The following is a 20,693-nucleotide window of genomic DNA, read 5'->3' as shown; positions in this document are numbered from 1 at the left end:
AATGTTCTGCTCAGAGATAGGCCTGGGTGTGTAGGCTGTGGAAGATGCTAATTCATTGATGGTTATGGTTAGTTCAGCTTCCAAGTGGATGCACAGAGTCTTGACACAATTCAGGACCATGATAGTGGAGCCATCAATACAGGAGGAGGAACAGGATGTGTCAACATTATTTTAGCTTGTAGGGGGAACCCGCAATGAGGAGCTCGGTTTTATCTTTAAGACAGAGGTTGTTGGCCATCCAGTTTTGTATAGTGCTGTAGATTTTGTTAATGATGCAGTGTCCGGAGTGTGGTTGCCTGTGATAGGCATAATTTGCGTGTCCTCAGCAAAATTGATTTAGATGATAACTAGGGTGTCAAGGAGTTCAAATAGAGGTTTAGTATATGTATTGTAGCGTGTGGGTGACCGGCAGGACCCTTGAGGGACTCCAAGGGGGAACTGGGATAGGGCCTGTGGCAGCGTCGCCAATGAACACTGGAGTAGTGATTTGATGCAGGATGTGGTTTCAGGGGAGAACTGGAGGTCGATGTTGAGGTGGTGGCAGAGTGTGTCATGATTTACCAAGTCGAAAGCAGCCGAGAAATCGTGAAGGAGGATGGCTAGTTTGCCTGAGTCTGAATTTTTCATGTCCAGAACGGCTGTTTCGGTGGAAGCCAGGTTGTCTAGTTCCAAGTAGGTGGTTCTGTTCAAGGAAACATTGTACTTGAGAGTAGGCAATGCAGTCTAGTATTTTAAGTAGGAAAGGGACAGTGGTAATGGGACAATAGTTGGTGGGGATGGTCGGGACCAGGGAAGGTTTCTTGAGGAGTAGTGTGATGTAGGCTGACTTTATACTAGTAGGGATTTCATTGGAGCAAAAGGAGGCATTAACAAAGCCTGTGATGTTGGGTGTAAGAGTGGGGGCGCAGAGCTTAACTATGCGAGCAGGGTAGGAGGTCTCCCTTGGAGCTCGAGGGATTGAAAGATAGGATGGTAGCTAGTACAGTCTTCTGAGTGACTTGGGAGAACATGAATGGATCGGGAGATGGGGTGGAGTCGTTGGTGGGTGCTCTGGATTCACAGGTTTTAGAGGCTTTTGCTGAGTGTGACTTTTTCTGTCCCACCCAAGTTTAGAGCTACAACTCTTGGACCCATTCACCTTGTCACAGAGATCAGACTTGCAGCGTGACCCAGGGAAGTCTACATACTCTACAAGCCTCTCCAACCGGGAGACCGACCTGCAGATTCTCCCTTTTATAACATCCAGGCACATGCTGTGCTCAGCACCACAATTCTCTTGAGACTATGCACTGTGGGTCTCGATCCTCCAGGGAGGATTATTCTCCAGGAAGTATTCAACACACCTCGCCCCCAACCCCCTCGCTTTGCTACTTAGTGGATGCACTTCCCCATCGCAGGTACATCAAAAGTCAACTTGCTGTGCGAGTTTGCGTAGTTGGATTCTGCGCCTCACAGCTTCCAGATCATCCGGCCAAGGTCTAGCCACCACTTGGCAGGCCACAGCTCGTCGTCTCTGCTTCATACTCCATAATTGTCTCTCTCTGCCACTCTTCAGACACATTTGTTATTTGGCACATTGGGTGTATTGTTCCATGCTTGGTCTTGCAACGCTCGTTCTTGAGCTGCTCGGTTTTGTGATTGGCCCCACCCCCTTTGTAAGGGCTTTCAATTGAGTGCTACCATCTTCGACTGGCTCCATAGCCATAGATTCCTACTATTTAGTGGTTGTTAGCTGGGACCCATTCACAGCTTCCATTTACACAGCCTCATAGTAATTGATATATGGCATTTATAACGTGCCTATACACAGGTGTTTCAAGGCGCGACGAGGCAAGGAAGGGGGAACAGAGGGAAGACGGACAACAAACACCTAGGCCAAGTGTCATTCAGATCGCGCAAGTGCATCGGAAGGGTTGAAGAGGAAAGTGCAGGGGGGACGGGGAAAGGGACAGTGCAATAGAAGGGATAATAGAATAAATAACAAAGTACGGCCAGCAGGTGGCAAGTGCAAGGGAGAAGGATAAGTGCAGGCATTAGGTGTGGAGTGCTTGTGGTAGGACTGTAGGGATACAGAGAACAGTCCACAAGTGCGGGGGTATCCAGGAGGGCAGTGCAGGTGTGCGGCTGGCGGAGGGGGGGGGGGGACCCGGGCCCACAATCAGAGGGTGGCCAGGTGGACCAGTCCAGCATCAGTATAAGCCATGAAATCAGCAGGGAAGAGGAGGAGAAAAAGCAGAAGCAAAGAGAAAGGTTTTGAGGTGCTTCCAGAACCGGAGATGGTTCTCAAGTTTCAGGGGGCCAGGGAGGCTGTTCCAGAGGGAGGCCTCGCCCGAAGAAAGTGATCTACTACCAACTTGTTGCTTGGAGAAGCGACTACCCTGAGGGAGTTGGAGGAGGATGAGCGAAGAGCTCGAGAAGGGAGATATTTAGGAAGAGAGAGTTGAAGGTATTGAAGCCCCCGCCCCAGAAGGCCTTGTGGACGATGCAGAAGGTTTTGAACTTAATCCTCGCAGCCACTGGGAGCCAGTGCAGAGATTTCAGTCCTGGAGAGATACGATCCCTGGGCTTGAGGCCAAGGACAAGTCTCGCTGTCCGGTTTTGGATGAGCTGCAGAGGGTGCAGAGTAGAAGCAGGCAGATTTAGAAAGAGGCTGTTGCAGTAGTCCAGCTTGGAGAGAGCCAGGGCTCTGGAGACAGTGAGCTTCTGGGGGAAGGACATGAGAGGAAGAATACCTCTGAGGAGGTGCAGCTGGTAGTGTGACTTCTTAAAGCTATCACAGATGTGAGGAGAAAAGGAGAGTGTGGAGTCGAAGATGACCCCAAGGTTTTTAGCCTCACAGGTGGGAGCAGGAAGAGGGCCAAGAGAGGCCGGCCAGAGAGTGACGGGAAAGGAGGGTGTGGGTGTGCCGATGAGGAGAATCTCGGTCTTGCTAGCATTCAGGCAGAGATCGCTGGCGGCACACCACTCCTGCTGGATGGTGGACAGGCAGTCAGAGATGAGAGAGGGAGAAGAGGTGGCTGAGGGTTGCCTGAAAATGAGCTGAGTCATCCGCATAGCACTGGAAGTTGAGGCAGAGCGCGGCAATGCGGTGGGCAAGAAGTGCCAGGTATTGGTTGAAAAGCCAGGGAGAGAGGTTAGACCCCTGGGGAACACCACTGTTAGAGATAGAGATAGAGATGGAGGAGAGGAAGGACTCGAGTTGAACCAGGGAGGGTCGATCGGAGCGAAAAGAAGTCAGCCACGCCAGGACCTGACCCGTGATGCCCAGGTTATCACGGAGACGGTTGAGCAAGATGAGGACACAGGCGGTGTTGGAATCAAGGTTAGAGAGCAGGTTTTCACAGATGTTCAGGAGAGCAGTTTCCATGCTTCTGGCAGCTCTGAAGCCAGACTGATGTCGTGAAGACAACCAACAGATTCAGTGTGAAGATTAAGTTGGGAGATGGCCAGCTTTTCCAGGAGTTTGCCCAGAAAAGGAGTGATGGAGATTGGGCGATAGTTAGATGGGCAGGAAGGGTCAGCAGAGGCTTTCTTAAAAAGAGTGTGCACAAGGGAGTGCTTCAGGGGAGAAGGGGAAAACTCCAGTGGTGATGGGGTGATTACAGAAATCAGCAAGGGTAAGAGCCAGGGAGTCAATGTTGTCCTTGATGGTTTTGGGGAAAACGGGGTTGAACCTGTTTTGACGAGACTTTCATAGATCGGACTTGTCTAGAAACCTCATGTGGGGAAAACAGGGGAAAGGCAGAGAAGGAGGGAGGAGAGGTGGCTGCAGAAGGGCCAGAGGAAGCGCAGAGAGTAGAGGGAGAAAGAAGAGACACAATGTCCTGATTTTTAGAGATGAGGTGAGCGGCCAGATCCGTGCACAGGGCCTGGGAAGGGACAGGAGAGGTAGAGACTGCAGTAGGATTGGCTAGTTCCTTGCAGATTTTAACAAGTTCAGCTGAGTTGTTGGATGCCGCAGAGACGCGGGCTTGGATGTGAGCTTTCTTCTTAGTGCGAACAGAGAGCCGGTATTGCCTTTGAAGCAGGCGGCAGGCCAGTTTGTCAGAGATTGTACATGAAGCAAGCCATTTCCTTGCGTTTAAGGGTGACGAGGTCTGAGTCATACCAGGAGTTGCACTTGGCTTTCGGCTTCAGGCGGATCCTCATGACAGGGGCAAGAACATCTAGAGTGTCTGATATAGCAGAGTGGAGCATGGAAAGGGCTGTGTCAGGGGTGAGTCAGCCAAAGGGGGAGAGAAAGTTGCATCGAAAGCCTCCACTGACACGCGATTCATGGGTCTGATGACCGAGAAGGTGGGTGGCAATGATGGAGTAGGCTTGGCATGGAGGGGTAGAGAGGGTGAGCTGGGAGGAAAGGAGAAAGTGATCACTCTAGGAGAGAGGAGTGGTGAGAGGGATAGAAAGGGGAAGGTCTGAGGAGATCAGAACATCAAGCGTATGCCCAGTGAGTCGGGCCAGAGGGGAGAATGGAGAGTGAGAGAGTCGCAAAGGTCACGGAAGAGTCCAGAGGAAGGGCAGGAAGCCTCCAGGTGGATGTTGAAGTCTCCAAGGAGTTGTTCAGTGGTCGAGACCAGGAGGGAAGAGGAGAGGTCTGACCACTCAGAGTGGAAGGAGGAGATCTGACCAGGTGGCCGATAGATGGTAGCCACAGTAAGGGAATGGCTTGGAGAAAGAGAGAGACCCTGCAGACAAGGCATTTGAAGGAGGAGTAGGCCTGCGTAGGAATGACAGAGGCAGGAATCCACTCAGGGAAGATCAGGGCTACACCCCTCGAACGGTTGGGCCTAGGCGCAGAGAGGATCCTGTGGCCGTCAGGGAGGAGAGTGTCAAAGCTTGTGGTCAAGCTGGCAGTGAACCATGTCTCGGTGGGACCGAGGACTTGGGGGTCAAGTTCCACCAGAAGGTGGCAGATGTCAGAGGAGTGTTTAACAGCTGAGCGAGAGTTAAGAGTGGCAATATGGAGAAGGTTGCCACCCTTGAAAGACTTCCAAGGAGGGGTACAAATCGGAGGTACACCCTGCGGAGTTGTAGAAAAAGCCCAAGGGGGGCAGAAAGGGAAGGAGAGGTCAAGGTAGCAGAGGAGGAGACAGCAGGGGAGGCTCTGGAGGGAGGAAAAGGGTCAGCAGGAGAGGAGAGGATGTTGATAAGGCGCGGGAAGCGTCTATCATAGAGAAGATTGGCTTGCGGGCCTCGGACCAAGACGGTACCATTCAAATAAACATTAATGATGACCTTAGAGGAGTGGAAGGAGGTTAGGAGGGCATCCCAGCAAGTGCCACCATGAATGGGAGAGGAAAAGGGGGAGAGAGCACAGAGACCATCTGTAGGGTCCATAGGTCTGGCAAGGGAAAGAGGATGTCGGTGACAGTTTGCCTGGAGGAGGCACTGGTATAGGTGTCCGCGATGGTGAGGCCTGGGTTGGAGACCAGGATGTCTTTTTTTAAACTTCATCCTACCAGATTTAGTGAGGAGAGCAGGATAGTCGATAGAGAAACAGTTGGAAAAAATAGGAGATAAAGAGAGCACCATAGAGAAGGAAGGGAGAGGTGAGTGGGAAGGGGTAGGGGAGAACACTAGGTAAGGACAAGTGGCAGGGTGCACGTGGGCAAGACAGGTTGACAAATGAACAGGACGAGGGTAGAGGGAGCGCACACGCGGTCACAGGATGAGCAACAGGCACACACAAAAGAAGAGCACGGACCACGGAGGGTCCCAATACCTTTATGGCGGCCTGCAGTCACCCGTTCTGCCCAGGATGGAAGTGGCGAGCGCAGTGAACTGCTGGCTGCCTAGTCAGGCCCCAGGAAGGCACACCAGCCAATCGGGGTGCGTGCAAGGGTAGGGAGGGAGGGCGGGAACAGCAACAGAAGATCACGGAAGGGGAAGAGGGGGCAGGGGGAGCACAGACGGAGCAAGGATGAGCAAAAGGCACAAAAAAAAGTACACGGACCACAGCTACACTGAGATGTTCTGCAGTGAGTTTGACTTTCTCTAGCACAGTTTTATAAAATCTAATCTGTGCCTACATTTGCCATATCTTTGAGAGAGTATTCGTATTTGAGCAGTTTTTAAGGGGGTGTTCTAGAAGACACATCTCTCGCCAACGTCAAACGTTCAGTTGTATCTGAGCTCTGTAATTGTTACTATGAGTTAGTGATGTTTACTTGAGCCAAGTCTGTCTGGCGTCACGATTCCCATTTCTCTCCCTTTTTGTCAACTGTGGTAAGCCGGTTTGGGTGTGTTTGACCGATGTATTTTGTTTGCGGCAAACTGACTGCCTTTTATCTGGTCGGGTCCAATTTTAAACTCGCATGAATTTGATTTTGTCCCCCACCTCCAATTCTAAGGAATCGGGAGACATCCCTGCACCCCTGAATTTGCAAAATATCAGACATGGGGAGCGGGGGACACCCCTGCAAACCATGCTCTCCAGGATTGGTATTTTGCAAAATATGCGACCAAATTGCCCTGAAGGCCAAATCAACCATGTAAAAAACGATCAAATGGGTCATTGGGTCAAATGTTTTAGGTCAAATAGGCTAATACCTGGTAGGTAAGCCCACTTAATCCCTGCAGTAAAGTAGCTGCTCTGTCAGCCCTCATAGGATTTGTTATTCCTGTGGTACAATAAGGTCTACCCTCATTCTAGTTATATTTTTGAGAGCCCCTGAGATTATTCTTTGAGATTACTACAAACAAATCTAAGCAGTCAGGGGCAGGTGAAATAAATAACTGATATCCCGCGCTTTAGTCCCTTATAGCAGGATCTGTAGCCAAATCTAGGCACCACAGGATTAGTGCCTGAAAATCTGGGACTGACATCAATTGCTTAGTAGAGCTAGCTTTCTAGTGGCTTGCCTCCAGAACATCAGGAAGGTTATATACTTTTAAAATGCATCTCCTCTGCTACCTGGTAGCTGGAGAGGTTTGTCAATCAATGATCCCTGATGCAGATGAGCCATGTGTCCTGTGATGAATCTGATGGTGTCATCACTCCTTTCTAGACGGTGACCTTTCCCCATGTGGTCAAGGTAAGGCAGCTGCTACCTGATCCTGACCCTTGGGCGGCTATATGAAGAGAGATCACATGGGAGGGAGGCAGCCCTCGGGAGGGTGTCAAGACCTCATCGGACGAGACATGGTGTCCCCCTGTTTCTTTTGAGGATACCCCCGCCACTCCTCATGCCTTAATGGCATATTGTCATACATCCCCCCTCACCCACCTAGGAAAGGTACTGAAGACACTTGCACAGGATCCGTATACAAGTCCTTAAAATATGACGTGCTTTTCAAGACTCCTGAAAATACCTTTTCAGACTCTGCATATCAGTCATCAATAACAGACTTGTCTTTTAAGATCACTGGGAACTCTTTGTCCGACTTTGCATACAAGTTATCACAAACAGACTACCATTACCCTGAAAATACTGTGACTAAAAAGATGATACAAGTTATGAAGATCACTGGAAGCTGGGAGCATACGCTGTGCTCTAGTTTTTGCAGGAACAAGTCTGATGCTGGTAGATTTAAACCAGCAGACCAGCCAGCGTCAGCCTGTCAGCTGAACACTACTTCACTCAGTGATGACCGAGGAACCATGGGGCTGAAGCTGTGTCCGTGGAGCCAACTGGCTTGCCCACAAGGAAGAGGGGAGAAAACTGCAAGCAGGAGTATGGTGCAAGAAACGCCAAAAGCAAGCAAAGGGCTTCTGGACGTCAAGAGGTATTGGAAGGCAGCCTCCACATTACCGAAGCCCAGAAAGACACGGGACAAGAGGCAGAGAAGGCGAGAGAAAGCAAAATGCCGAAAGACTGCCATTGGCTTGCCGCGGGAGAACCAACAAATGCCAGAAAGACCCGGTGAGTCCACCCGAGGCAGGAGGGGTCACTGGGGCATATTGGCAACCTTGCCAAACCCGAATAATCCTAAATGGCATGTATGAAAGAGAACGAACAAGTGAACTTTTCTTAGAGGAAGCACAAACTATAAAACTTGCGTTTGTGAGTGTATGCAGTATAAGAGAAGTCCTGGCAGGATAGCATACCAGCCAGATGTAAGTTGCAAGTGTGTTCATATAAAAACATTACACTGTGGGAGCCCCTCTACCATGAACGAACATGGGTCAAATAGCATGTTCTTCATAGAGGAGAAATATCTATTTGCATATCAGTCTTTGTCCCACTTCAATTTCATGTTTTTTACCGCACATATATGACTCCGCTTAGGTTGGCCCAATTTAATAGTACCACTCCCCCACTGTGCCCTTTATGTAATGTGGAAGCAGCGGTGCTAATACACATGTTTTGGGAATGCGGGCAGGTGCAACAGTTCTGGGGTTGAATAGAACAAGCCTGCAGAAAAGCCGGGGCTTTGCAATGCAAGTGGACACCGAAGGAATGCTTACTAGGCATCTACCCCAGAATGAGTCAAATTAAACGTGGTTAAATGTATGGATATGTTATGCATACTGGCCAAAAGATCTATTGCTATGGCATGGAAGTCTGCTGGTGGCCTGCAATACGTGAGATGGCATAAGGATTTTGAACGTTGGGCTGCGGCAGAGACCAGCGTATGGGGGGGGGAGGGTATCCAGGTCCGATGTGAGTGTTGCATACGAAGCCTGGAAAACTTTGGTATGGGACATGTTCCACCTGTCCGACGACAAGCCCTCTTGAATGCACGCAAGACCCATAAGAGGAGTCTATGAAGTAGTATAGAAAACAATGAGTGAACTGTGATACCCCGGAAGCTACCCCCGACCCAGGAGTGGAGATTTATGTCCACCATGCCCCCAAGCAACTGAGTCAAAGAGGGACACTAACGGCCCACTGACCAACATGTGAAGAAGGTTCTTGTTTGTTAATGTGTTCTTAGTTGATAGTAAACAGTTATCGCTAACATGGAAAATGTTGGAAATATGCGATTGATTTGTAATACAGTGTTTGTTATATAAAGGCCAATAGAAACATTAAAAAAAAATAAAATCAGTCTTTGTCCCACCCACAAGGGCAGTCCACCACCGAAATGCTAGGCAAAATCTCCTCTGAACCTGAGTACCATCAGCAACTCCAGACACGTGTTTCAGCCTAGTCGGGCCTCATCAGTGAGCTAAAGCATGGTTGACTCTCCTGGGGGACATCCAACCAAGAACAGGTCGATGGGCTGTGTTTGTGCCGGTAGAGGGACTCTCAGACCTTTTTCATATAAGAAAAGGCCTGGCAAGAGTGTGTACCAGGCAGATGGAACTTGTAAGCATGTTCATGTGAGAAGGCCCTGGTGTGGGAAAGCATACCAGGCATCGTCAAATTGGACAGCGTGTGATATACAGTACCCAAGGAAGTCCTGATGAGGATAATTCAGGAGTAGCAAATGGCTGTGGAAACGTATTGGAGAACAGAACACCTGGCACGAGAGTACACCAGGTATCCTGAACTAGATACAGAGTAACAGCCAAGTTGTTTTCTATACCAGTTGTGTTGCTCAAGAGAAACATAAGGAACTGATATTGTTTCATATAAAACGGAGTGAAGAGAAATCCACTCGAAGGGAACCACCCTATGGAACAAGGAACTCTATCCTCCTACACTTTTACTTTGGACTTGCATATTTCCTTTTTGAACATTTGTGAAGTACTAAAGCCCCAAGGCATTTTCCCTTTTCACTTTAAAGTTGATTTGCAGAATGTGAGGGTCCGAATAGTATTTTGGACACGGGACAGTGTTTGCTTTGGACGTTCTGACATTGTCAGACCCTTTGTTTTGGTGTTACGTAGGGAAACGCCTCTTAAAGCAGACATTTCTCAATCCCATTTTATTTTGTTAAGTCTTTGACCAAAACCACAAATCCCTTGTGTCCTTGTCTCATTCCTGACTCCTCAAAGCCCTTTTAGGTAATTAGCTGTAATGACTTTTATCCAACTGTCCCGTTTTTGTTAAATGTAACACATTTTTTAAAAAGTCTTTTTATTTCATTTTGTACTGTTGCTTTGTGTTTTCCTTGTAAAACTCTAATACGAAGTGTTTTGTTCTCAAGTCTGAATTGCTCGTCCCAAAGTAAAAAAATCACTTAACAGCATTTTAATGTTGAATTCGGACCCTTCAGGAAAAGAGCAGTTTTGCATACAGGATGCCTATAAGAGGGATCCTCTAGTTCTTGAGAGCCAAATTGACTTTGTTTTCAGGATATCAACACACCTTTTAATTCACTGACGCACATTTGCAAGGCCAGAAAATCTGGAGTTGGTCCAATTGAGGGCAGATGTTGAATTCCATCTACAATGTAGCAACCAAAAAGCAAGTTTAAGCCAATGTTTTCAGGAATAGGCGAGCTTTAGAATTTGGGCACTTTAAAGAAATTACTAGCGAAAATAGCATCTATCCCAGTTAACAATTGCATATTGATGCCAAGTGTTGGGTGCTTGCATTTCAATTTGAGTTGGCTAAAGAAGGTATGTGGGAAGGTTGTGTGAATGATCTCTGAAAGTTGTATATTTCTACTGTCCTTGGAAGAACAAAATAGTCTGCTTTTCTGTCTGAACATGTTATATCCTATCTGTCAGAAAGGTTTAACCACAACAGCCTCTGTAGATGTATATGGTATAATGCATTTGTCACATCACTCATTTGACCCATATGGCTATTTTTGAGGGGTTTGCTATAAAACTGAGCACTGGGTAAATATCCTTTGCATCCTCCATAACAAGCAATGCTTGAATCTGGTTTTGACACTAGTATGAAAAAAACCATTCAAACATAAATAATGCTGTTGTAAATAATGATCATAAGTCACATGTATGCATGCGTTTGAAGTCATTTATTGTAATCTTTCCAGATTAAGCAAGACACAGTAGTTGAAGTATGGAAGGGGTCAAGGTGTAATGAAGAACTACAAAATGTAACCGCAGCCGGTTTCAAGACCATCTTGGCAGCACCTTGGTACCTAGATATCATTAGCTATGGTCAGGATTGGCAGCGATACTACAAAGTAGAGCCTCTGTGTTTCAATGGTTTGTGCACTTTTTCTTATCTAATACTCCTGGGATTATAGCACAAATGCCCTTTTATGTCTGCTCTGTTTGTTGGTGGTCAAAATATAATTTGAATTGTTTCAGTACCATTTTCTTTTGTTTTCCTTTTTAACAAGACAAGTTAAATCCGATGGTTATACACAAAGTAATAATCACAAGGAAATAAAGCAGGTGGAATAGGTGGGCAGGGTTTGAGTCCGATTCTCAGGATTAGATCTCTTCCCCTCCAGAAAAATCATCAAATGGTGTCCTTACCCAGACTGACCGAGGCAAAGAATGAGTCAGTCTTCCTTTTATGCATTAATACTTTAGTCTGCATAGTGTTTGAAATATTTAAAATGTTTATAGTAGTCAGTTCACATCATTGTGGCTTGCAAAATAGATTTGATTCACATCTGCACAAAATGGTCACATACTAAGATTTGAGTGTGCCTTTCTCTATTGAGTGGCCGAAGACAAGATCATGCTTACTTCATTTTTATACATGACTTGCAGGCATAGCTTGTGAATCGAGGAATTTCAGTTGGTAGTCTGAAGGTCTTCTGTGAAGGCCAAAAGCCAACCACCAACAGTGTCTTTTGATTTCCCTCTGGGGTCAAATAGGCACGACCCTATCTTCTGTAGAAATCAGATCATTCTGACTTGTATAAACACAGATGGATAAAGACTTCCTACAGAATCAATCCCAAGTTCTCCAGCATTGGATCTTTCATGGATTCACATGCTTAGAATATTCCCCGTCGTCAGGCTGGGAACCCTCAGTATAAATAAGACGTTTTCCATTGGAAAGATTCTGCACTTCTGTGTCCTATCTACGTCGTTTTGGGGCGCTTACGCATGACCCAATAGGACGTACAGTATAAATAGCCCCACCCCCGCGGCTCCCTTCAGATTTCAACCGTCTCCAAAGTAGCGGGAGCACCTTGTGTTTTCACTTCTTACAAGGTTGAGCTTTGTCTTTCTTTCCCAATGTCTGAGAAGGCGTTATTCCAGCCGTGTGCCACGTGCGGACTGAAGAAAGTCTACGAAGGAGATGGGCACATGGATTGTCTCTATTGTCTTCACCCGCACCATTCGGGGGACAGCTGTGAGATTTGTAAGGGATTCTCACAGAAAACCCTGAGAGACCGTAATAGGCGTCTGGTGACGTGGTTGAATGAAGGGGAAAGACAATACCCTTCATCGGAGGTAGGATCTTCACACAGTTTGGCATCAAGGCCAAAATCTCCGATAGTTCATCGCCGCTCTGTATCTGTAGAGCCTCTGGCGAAGAAGCCACGTTCTACAGAGAAACGTCCCTCACTAGAAAAACATCCGGTGAATCCGGGGGAAGACAGCAAACAAGGGAAATCTTCCTCTTCATCTTTGTCGAAAAAGGATAGAAGAGATCCCATAAAGACCTCCTCCTCAGGGGACCATCACACGTCTTCCTCGAGTAGAGACTCGATGAAGCATAGATCTAGCTCAAAAAAGGCAGGATGGCCTAAAGAGGTTGCGTCACAGCCACCAATGTCGTCAACGGGAATTCCGTCGTCGATGGGTTCATTACCTGCAGTGGCTTTGTCAACGACGATTGAAGGGGCTCCGAGATCATCGTCGACGGTGAATCCACCAGAGGTTTGGCAGCCGGCAGTGTACGATGCGGTTTTGCCAGATACCCTGTTGCAGCAGGAATAGATGCTCTCAATATCGTCGATGGAGGAAGACCGCGAACAAATTGTTTGTCCAGCCGATCTGGGCTTGCAAGGTGTTGGCTCGTCGACGGTCTCGGGAATGCAAAGTGTCCCTGTTACATCGTCTTTGATAAATCCTCAGTCTGTGTTATCCTTACAGGTGTTGACCACGCTGCAGTCTTTGAGCCAATTGGATGCAAGGTTACCCCCCATAGGTACACCTCCTGCTGTACCGGCAACACCCGCCGACAACGAACCAGGTCCTGCTCCGCGGTCAATGTCAACAACCGGGTTGCCGGCCTCTCGTCCAGTTAGCAAGGACCTCCCCCGCTCACACCGGGAAGAAGGGGAGTTGCAAGATTCAGAGTCAGACCAACGGCCTAGAGACACTTTCTCAGACATTTTGTCGTCCCCTTCCAGAGATCCTACATGGGAATCGGAGGCAGAGGTGGAAGCTCCTAGAAGCCCGGCTCAGCCGTCATCGCTGGATGACATCGGCTCCTTTCATGCGATGGGGAAAGCCTGCATTGAATTTGGTCTGACCCCAGAGGAAGAAAAGAAGGAATCCTTCTTATTCAACCATATGGGGAAGAGGAGGAAGTCAGTCTTCTCGGTCCCCATTCTGGACCACGTCTGGCAGGAAGGCCTGCAAACCATGCGCCATCCATTTTCAGAACCTGCAATGAAGGGCAGGTTAGAAAAAAGTTCAAAGCTCTGGATTCTACTCCTAAATGTTTGACCGCACAGCCCTGCCTGGAATTGGTAGTGTCGGCAGCGGCATCCAGAAGAGCCAGATCTCCGCATAAATGTACAACACCCCCGGATAGTGAGGCTAGGAGGTAGGATGCTTTTAGTGAAAAGGTCTTGTCAGTGGGAGCAACAACGGTAAAAGCAGCTAACTAGCTGGCTATCATGGCAAGATACGACCGTGAGATGTGGCATCGTTTGGCCCCCATCCTGGAACACGTGCCTGAGGAGCACAGAAAAACAGCAATGTTACTGGTTCGTGGGGGGAGGAGGCATCAAACCACTCGATTAATATCGCTGTGGACTTGGCCGAATCCGGTTTCAAGCAAATAAATAACGGAGTGGTTTTGAGAAGACAAGCCTGGCTGAAATGTACGAACTTTAGACCGGAGGTCCAATATAAGGTGCTCGCTATGCCATATGAGTGGGAGCAGTTGTTCGTGGAGAAAGTGGACGAGGCCCTTAAGGGCATGAAGGAAGATTCGAACACAGCAAGATCGCTCGGAGCCCTGCAAAGTGGTAGAGCATTTTGGTCCTTTTGCCCCTTCCGCAGAGCGTCAGGGAATTCCCGATTTGCGGCATCCAGGGATGGGAGTTTCAACAGGTCATCATACTCCTCCCAAAGTTACAGACAAGCTGTCCAAGCGACGCGAAGAAGCTGAGACTTCCAGGCCTCTAGGAGAAGAGGGCGACAATCTTCGTCCCCCAAAGGAAAGCAGTCAAAGTCCCAACAATGACGAGTTTCAGGACGTCCTGGGGGGGCAGAGTGTCCCATCGACGAGTGGGAAAGGATAATATCAGACCGTTGGGTGTTGGACACTGTAAAACTAGGATACTCTTTGCACTTCAAGAAGGTACCATCTCATATTCCACCTGTGTATTCGGTGCAACCCCATCTTCACATATTACAGCAGGAAGTGGAGCTTATGCTGCAAAAAGGGGCTCTAGAATTTGTTCCGGTGGGCGAGAAGGGTCTGGGAGTTTACTCCCGTTACTTTGTGGTCAAAAAACCCCACGGCAAGTGGAGACCCATTCTGGACCTTCGGGCTCTCAACACTCTGCAACGCCTGAAGTTCAAAATGCTTACACTTCAGGAGGTTATCCGATCTATACAGCCGGGGTATTTTCTGGCGTCATTTGACCTGCAAGATGCATATTTCCATATACCCATGCATTAACGACACAAAGTTTCTAAGGTTCGTAGTCGGTGAGAGTCATTACCAATTCAAAGTGCTTCCATTCGGACTAAAATCATCTCCCAGGACGTTCACAAAATGCTTGGCTCCAGTGGCAGCTTGGCTGCGAAGGAAAGGTCATCATGTTTACCCTTACCTGGACGATTGGCTGGTAAGGAGCTCGTCGCCAGGAGTGGCACAAGCAAGCCTAGAAGCCACCATGCAACTTCTGCAGCGGTTAGGCTTTGCAGTCAACTTCGATAAGTCCTGCTTAGCTCCCTCAAGGAGCTTGGTATTCTTGGGCACGAAATTCCAAACTCATTCAGGGCTAGTGAAACCGTCCGTGGAAAGAGTTCAAAAACTCAAACAAAAGGCGAAGAAGTGGAAAGCTGGCACCAGAGTGTCAGTCAGGAAATACATGTCACTGCTAGGGTCCATGGCGTTGTGTATCCCGTTAGTGAACTGTCTCTTCATGAGACCAATACAAGAGTTTCTGGCAGACCGATGGTCTCAAAGTCGCGGATTGTGGTCCGACAAGTTGAGCTTCATTAACGACCTCCTACAAGCGCTTCAGTGGTGGCAGCTCTCAGACAATCTAACGAGAGGGATGCCCATCCGGGATCCCTGCAGGTTCAAGGCCAATGGTCCCCAAAAGAGTCAACGCTTCACATCAACGTGCTGGAGTTAAGGGCGGTACGCTGGGCTCTGAAATCATTTTTACCACGAATACGGGGATCAGTCGTAAGAATATTAACGGACAATACAACAACAATGTTCTACCGTCAGGCAAAAAATGGGGCACACGTTCGAGAACGCTTTCGAGCGAAGCTCATGGCGTTGGGCCCTTGAGCAGGAAATAAGCACAATTGCTTACCATCTGCCAGTGGTGAACAATGTACAAGCAGACTCGCTCAGCAGAGAGATGAATCAACTGCACGAGTGGAAGTTGAACGATCAACAACTGGCGCACATCTTAAAGAAGTGGGGTCATCCTCCCTTGGACCTTTTCGCAACCCGAGAGAACAAGAAGTGTGAACATTACGTAAGAAGATGGCCACAACCTGGCTCGCTGGGGGAGGCATTCTCCTTCCCGTGGACAGGCAGTTTCGCGTATGCGTTCCCTCCGTTTCCACTCATTCGACGGACCCTCCAGTGGGTATAAAAATACCCATGTCGTGTGATTCTAGTCGCTCCTTACTGGGCGAGACAGTTGTGATTTTTGGACCTTCTCCAGCTTGTCGGTAATGGAGCCAGTGAGATTCCAGAAGATTCCGGACCTTCTATCTCAAGACAAGGGAGCAGTTTGGCATCATGATCCAGGCACCCTCAGCCTTACAGCCTGGCTCCTGACTTGTCCGAGTTTGTGGCCCTGAACATTTCCTCAGATTGCCACCAAATTTTAGAGGCAGCGCGAGCTCCGTCCATGAATACTTTGTACGCATGTGAGTGGAAAAGATTCTGCATGTGGTGCAGGGACCAACCGGGGGTGGACCCGCTAAACATCGCGTCAGAGCATGTTCTTCCATATTTGCTACACTTGGCGAAAAGAGGATTATCTTTCTCCTCCATAAAGGTTAATTTGGCAGCCATTTCAAGATTTACTTCTAAAAGGCATTCAACTCTATTGTTCAGCAATCGACTGGTTAAGCATTTCCTGAGAGGCTTATTTCGGACCTTCCCTCCGGCCAAAAAGTTTCCTCCTAGTTGGAGTCTCGATCAGGTACGGGCGGGTCTAATGAAGGCTCCTTTTGAGCCTGTCTCGTCATCCTTAATATTTTTGTCGTGGAAAATTGCTTTTTTAGTAGCTATTACGTCAGCAAGAAGACTGTCGGAGCAGCAGGCATTGGTGATAGATCCACATACTTGCATTTTCTCAAGGACAAGGTGGTGCTGGCAAACAACCCTCATTTCATACCAAAAGTTCCAACTGCATTCCACAAGCATTCTTCAATTGTGCTACCAACATTCTTCACCGCGGCCTCTTTTGCGGAAAAAGCTCTCCATACCTTGGATGTCAAAAGAGCTTTGAAGTTTTATCTGTCGTACCCAAGGCTTTAGGCGTACGAGACAACTGTTTGTGGTTTATGGGCCTTCGGTAAAGGGAAAACCAATCTCCAAACAAGGACTAGCCCGCTGGGTGTCGTCGACTATTGCCTTCTGCCACTCTAAAGCAGGGAAGCCTCTGGAAAGACGTCCAAAGGCTCACTCAACGAGATCCACCTCGTCATCGGCGGCATTGTGGTCCTGAATCCCGCTGGTGGGCTTCTGTCAAGCGGCATCCTGGTCGTTGCCGCCCACATTTACTCAGCATTATTGCCTAGAGCAACAGCATGCAGCGGATGTGCAGATGGGGCGAGCAGTCCTGCGACCTCTTTCAGTAAGGTAAGCCCCACAAAGGGGTATACCATCCTGTCAATGTACCATGATTGGGGTTTTTGTATTGCTAACGGCATGTGCGGCTCATGTAATATTGGTTTGCATTTCACAACTCCAGATGGGAGTACTGCTATATAAACTATTCTAAGCATGTGAATCCATGAAATATCCAATGCTGGAGAAGGGAATAGTTTCTTACCTGTAACTCTATTTCACCAGCGTTGGTATCTTTCATGGATTCACATGCGCCTGCCGGCCTCCCCTGAATGCAAGCGTGATAGGCCCTTACTACTTTGGGGTTAAAATCTGAAGGGAGCCGCGGGGGCGGGGCTATTTATACTGTACGTCCTATTGGGTCATGCGTAAGTGCCCCAAAACAACGTAGATGGGACACAGAAGTGTAGAATATTTCCAATGGAAAACCTCTTAAGTATACCGAGGGTTCACAGCCTGACGAGGGGAATATTCTAAGCATGTGAATCCATGAAAGATACCAATGCTGGAGAAATGGAGTTACAGGTAAGAAACTACTCCCTTCTCTACTGTGACTTTCAATGTGCAGAACCCCATAAGAAAGCATAGATTTTGTTTAATTGATGGCTATTCATTTAAGCATTAAAACCCCTTCCAATTTCTGTGCCAGCTCCAGCATGGACAATTATTTTTTTACATAGGCATATTATCCAAACCTCAACTGTAAAAGCTGCTCATTCCTGCACTGGTTCTCCCTGGAAAAAGCATAATGCCCAGAAGTAAAGTTGAATGAATTGAAATTGTTAATGTATACGCTCATTAATCTAATAGCCGCATAGACAAAGTGTTAGTATGTAAAAGTCCTGGTTCATTCTCAAGATGCTTTCAATTTTTAATTGAATATAGAATGGCTTCAGTCATCTTTTGAGGGAAGTAGTGCCTCACTTGCTAGTTATTAGGATAGCTGTAAGTTGTGCATCTGCATGATTGCAAGTAAAAGCCCAAAAAATTGTTTGTCCAGAGAAGCAATGGAAAGTGCGAAGGGAAGAGGGAGAAGAGATGTAGTCAAGGAGGTCAACAATTAATCAAATCAGTCGGCTGCAATCCTGGAACTCAAGTGTGAGTGGAAATTCTGAGGCATTGGGAGTGCTTGATGGCCAGAGGCTTGGGAAGTTCGGCATAGGTAAGCAGGGCTGGTGTCTTTGGGACCTTTCTCCAGTAGTGTTTTTAGGTTTCGCCAAGTTCCCTGGGTATTGACTGGCCATGGATTGTGGGGGATCAGGCGTATGAGTTCAGAGCCCAGACTTCATTTTAGAGCTGTCTGTCAGGAAGTCTAAGCACATGAGGTGGCTAAGACTGAGGAGCAGATGAGGTAAATGGCCAGTTAATTGCGAAGACTTTTCTGAAGGATATGCAAATACACATTGATTTAATAGTCACAGGATGCACACTCCTTGCGATTTCACTGAATGGCTTCTATTTGAACTAGGACTTTAAAGGAATATATTTGAAAGTGGCCAACTTGGGTCTAGACAGTGATCTACACATAACTCTAATTGATGTGTTTTTGCATAGAAGATTGTGATGCCTATCTTGCTGATCAGTCCCATTATTTCATTTTTTACTGGATTTATTATCTGAGTTGTGTGTGCAAAAAAGAAAGGTATGTGTCTCAGCAGATAGAACAATGATGAGCAAAACAATTCATAATCAGATGGAGTTGAAATTTGAAGCCTAATATAGAGAAACTTGATTTGGAGGTCAGTGATGTGTAGAATAAGATATGGAATGCTTGTTTAAACTTTTCAAAATTAGTAATTCGAGCATTAGAATAGGGGACAACATCAGTAACAGATGTGTTTTCTGCCCTTTTATAAAACATTTAAGTCACATTCATAAGCCCCCAGGCTGGTCACTTTAATTCTTTTTTAAAATGTAGTTCAGTTAATCCTTCTATGGCAAATTCCTTCACCATTTTGCTGCAATAGCCAGGCAAGGATGAGAAATGAGAAGTTGTCTAACTCTTTTAGACCCATCACATTGTTGAGTGCGGATGCAAGAGTGCATTCGAAGATATTAGTAACCAGATTAATGAATCATGTGCCTATATTGATAATGAGCACAATGGGTTTATCAAGGATAGGAAGACTGAGGATAATAAACATAGCTTTTTCCACATGATTGAACTGGGGAAGGTGAGAGGGCTATTGAAGTGGGGATCTAGACTCCTAACTCGAATGAAGTGTATGACCGGGAGGAAGTTGGGGGAAATGGCTTTGGACCAATTTTCTTTCTCCATCTTCAGTGTGCAGTCTACAAGAATCGGTTTAAATGGAAGGCTGGCAATTCCCATTCCACCGGATGCATTTGCCACAGCTGCTCTCGCTATCCTCTGCTCTTTGCATTGGCCTTGGAACATGTAGCTAGATTTATCAGGGGGAAGGAGAATTGGGACGGATTAGAGGTGGAGGGAAATGTATAAAACAGCCCTTTTCACACAGGATGTCCTGGTTATTCTCACCAGGCTTGCTACCTCCCTACTGATCTTGTTTGGGGAATTGGCGAAAGAGTATCAGGATTTTCCATGTTTTATGTTAAATCCAAGAGATTAATCGTATCCATGTCCCCTTCTGTTCTTTGTCATTCAATCTTTGACTGCTGCAGTGGATCAATAGTAGCATAGAATACTTAGGAATTAAAATACCCTCATTGATGAGAAGCGTCTAATGCGCTAATTTGTCAGAACCGTTAAGGGCCTTTGAAGGGGACTTGGCTAGTTGGGGCACTCAGGCAATTTCATGGTTTGGACATATTGCTGTCATGAGATTACTCTGTTTGGCTTTACCAGTTAAAATTACCAAAACAGTATTGACCAAACTACAACAGAAAATCTTTACATTTATTTAGACCATACATAAAGCTATAACATGTCTAGTCATATTTGCTATATATATATATATATATATATATATATATATATTTCTGAGGCTTGTGGAATCTGCTTAGATCACATGCTGTGCATAGGCCGACATCTAGTGGAAGCTGCGGAGTATTACAGTTTGTTTTTCGAAAGTCGAAAATGGGCGTCGACACAGGCGTGCCAGTAATACTATCCCTAGTGTGACGTCCACTGTACCCAAGATCCCTCACGCGTGTAGGATCCTCAGATTGTTTTTTTCCGCCATACTGGTCGGAAGCATCTTGCGGAGTTCCCTGGCCTTAGCCATACTTTTGCTGTTATTATAATTATAATTCTTATTCATTCCCTTCCCCACCCCAACGTCGACCCTCAACCTCGACGACGGCTGGAGAAGTCATCGACCGTCGACTGCTGCACGACGGATCTGGGCCTCGGAAGGCCGCTGGCCTCGGCCCGGGCCTAGTAGGCCGCTGGCCTCGGCCCTTACAAGTAGGGAGAGTGGGGGGTGGTACATACTCTTCACTCTTGATATATAGTTACATTTTATATATTCCTACACTTAGCAGCCCGCTGCCTTAAGGTGCGTATGGAGGGTACCCCTTTTCAATTCTGCCCCAAGTGCAATCGCAAATACCCTTGGGTCGACAGGCACGCCACGTGCAATCTCTGCTTGCCGAGGGATCACCCCGAAGCGAACTGCAGAGCGTGTAATAGGTTTAAACCTAAGACACTTAAGGACCGTTCGACAAAGCGTTGGGCCCACCACGCCAGGCAGGAGGCCATGGCAGCGGAGGGCGCCT

The 20,693-nt window shown here is 47.3% G+C and overlaps 1 protein-coding gene across 3 annotated transcripts in view; it reads left to right on the top strand.

Moving 5' to 3' along the window:
• HEXB (hexosaminidase subunit beta) overlaps positions 1 to 20,693 on the top strand; it is a 903,874-nt gene that overhangs the window by 712,642 nt on the left and 170,539 nt on the right. Inside the window, exon 11 of one of the 3 annotated variants that reach the window (XM_069627487.1) lies at positions 10,834 to 11,008. The exons of the other annotated variants lie outside the window; for them this stretch is intronic. Within the exon in view, the coding sequence (XP_069483588.1) occupies positions 10,834 to 11,008 (175 nt within the window). The remainder of the gene's footprint in view (positions 1 to 10,833; positions 11,009 to 20,693) is intronic. 3 annotated transcript variants of the gene reach the window in all.

This window comes from Ambystoma mexicanum, chromosome 6p (assembly GCF_040938575.1).
Source record: "Ambystoma mexicanum isolate Mex_15411 chromosome 6p, UKY_AmexF1_1, whole genome shotgun sequence".
Taxonomy (NCBI): Eukaryota; Metazoa; Chordata; class Amphibia; order Caudata; family Ambystomatidae; genus Ambystoma; species Ambystoma mexicanum.
Note: the sequence above shows the minus strand (reverse complement) of the source record. Positions and strands in the feature narration are given on the sequence as shown.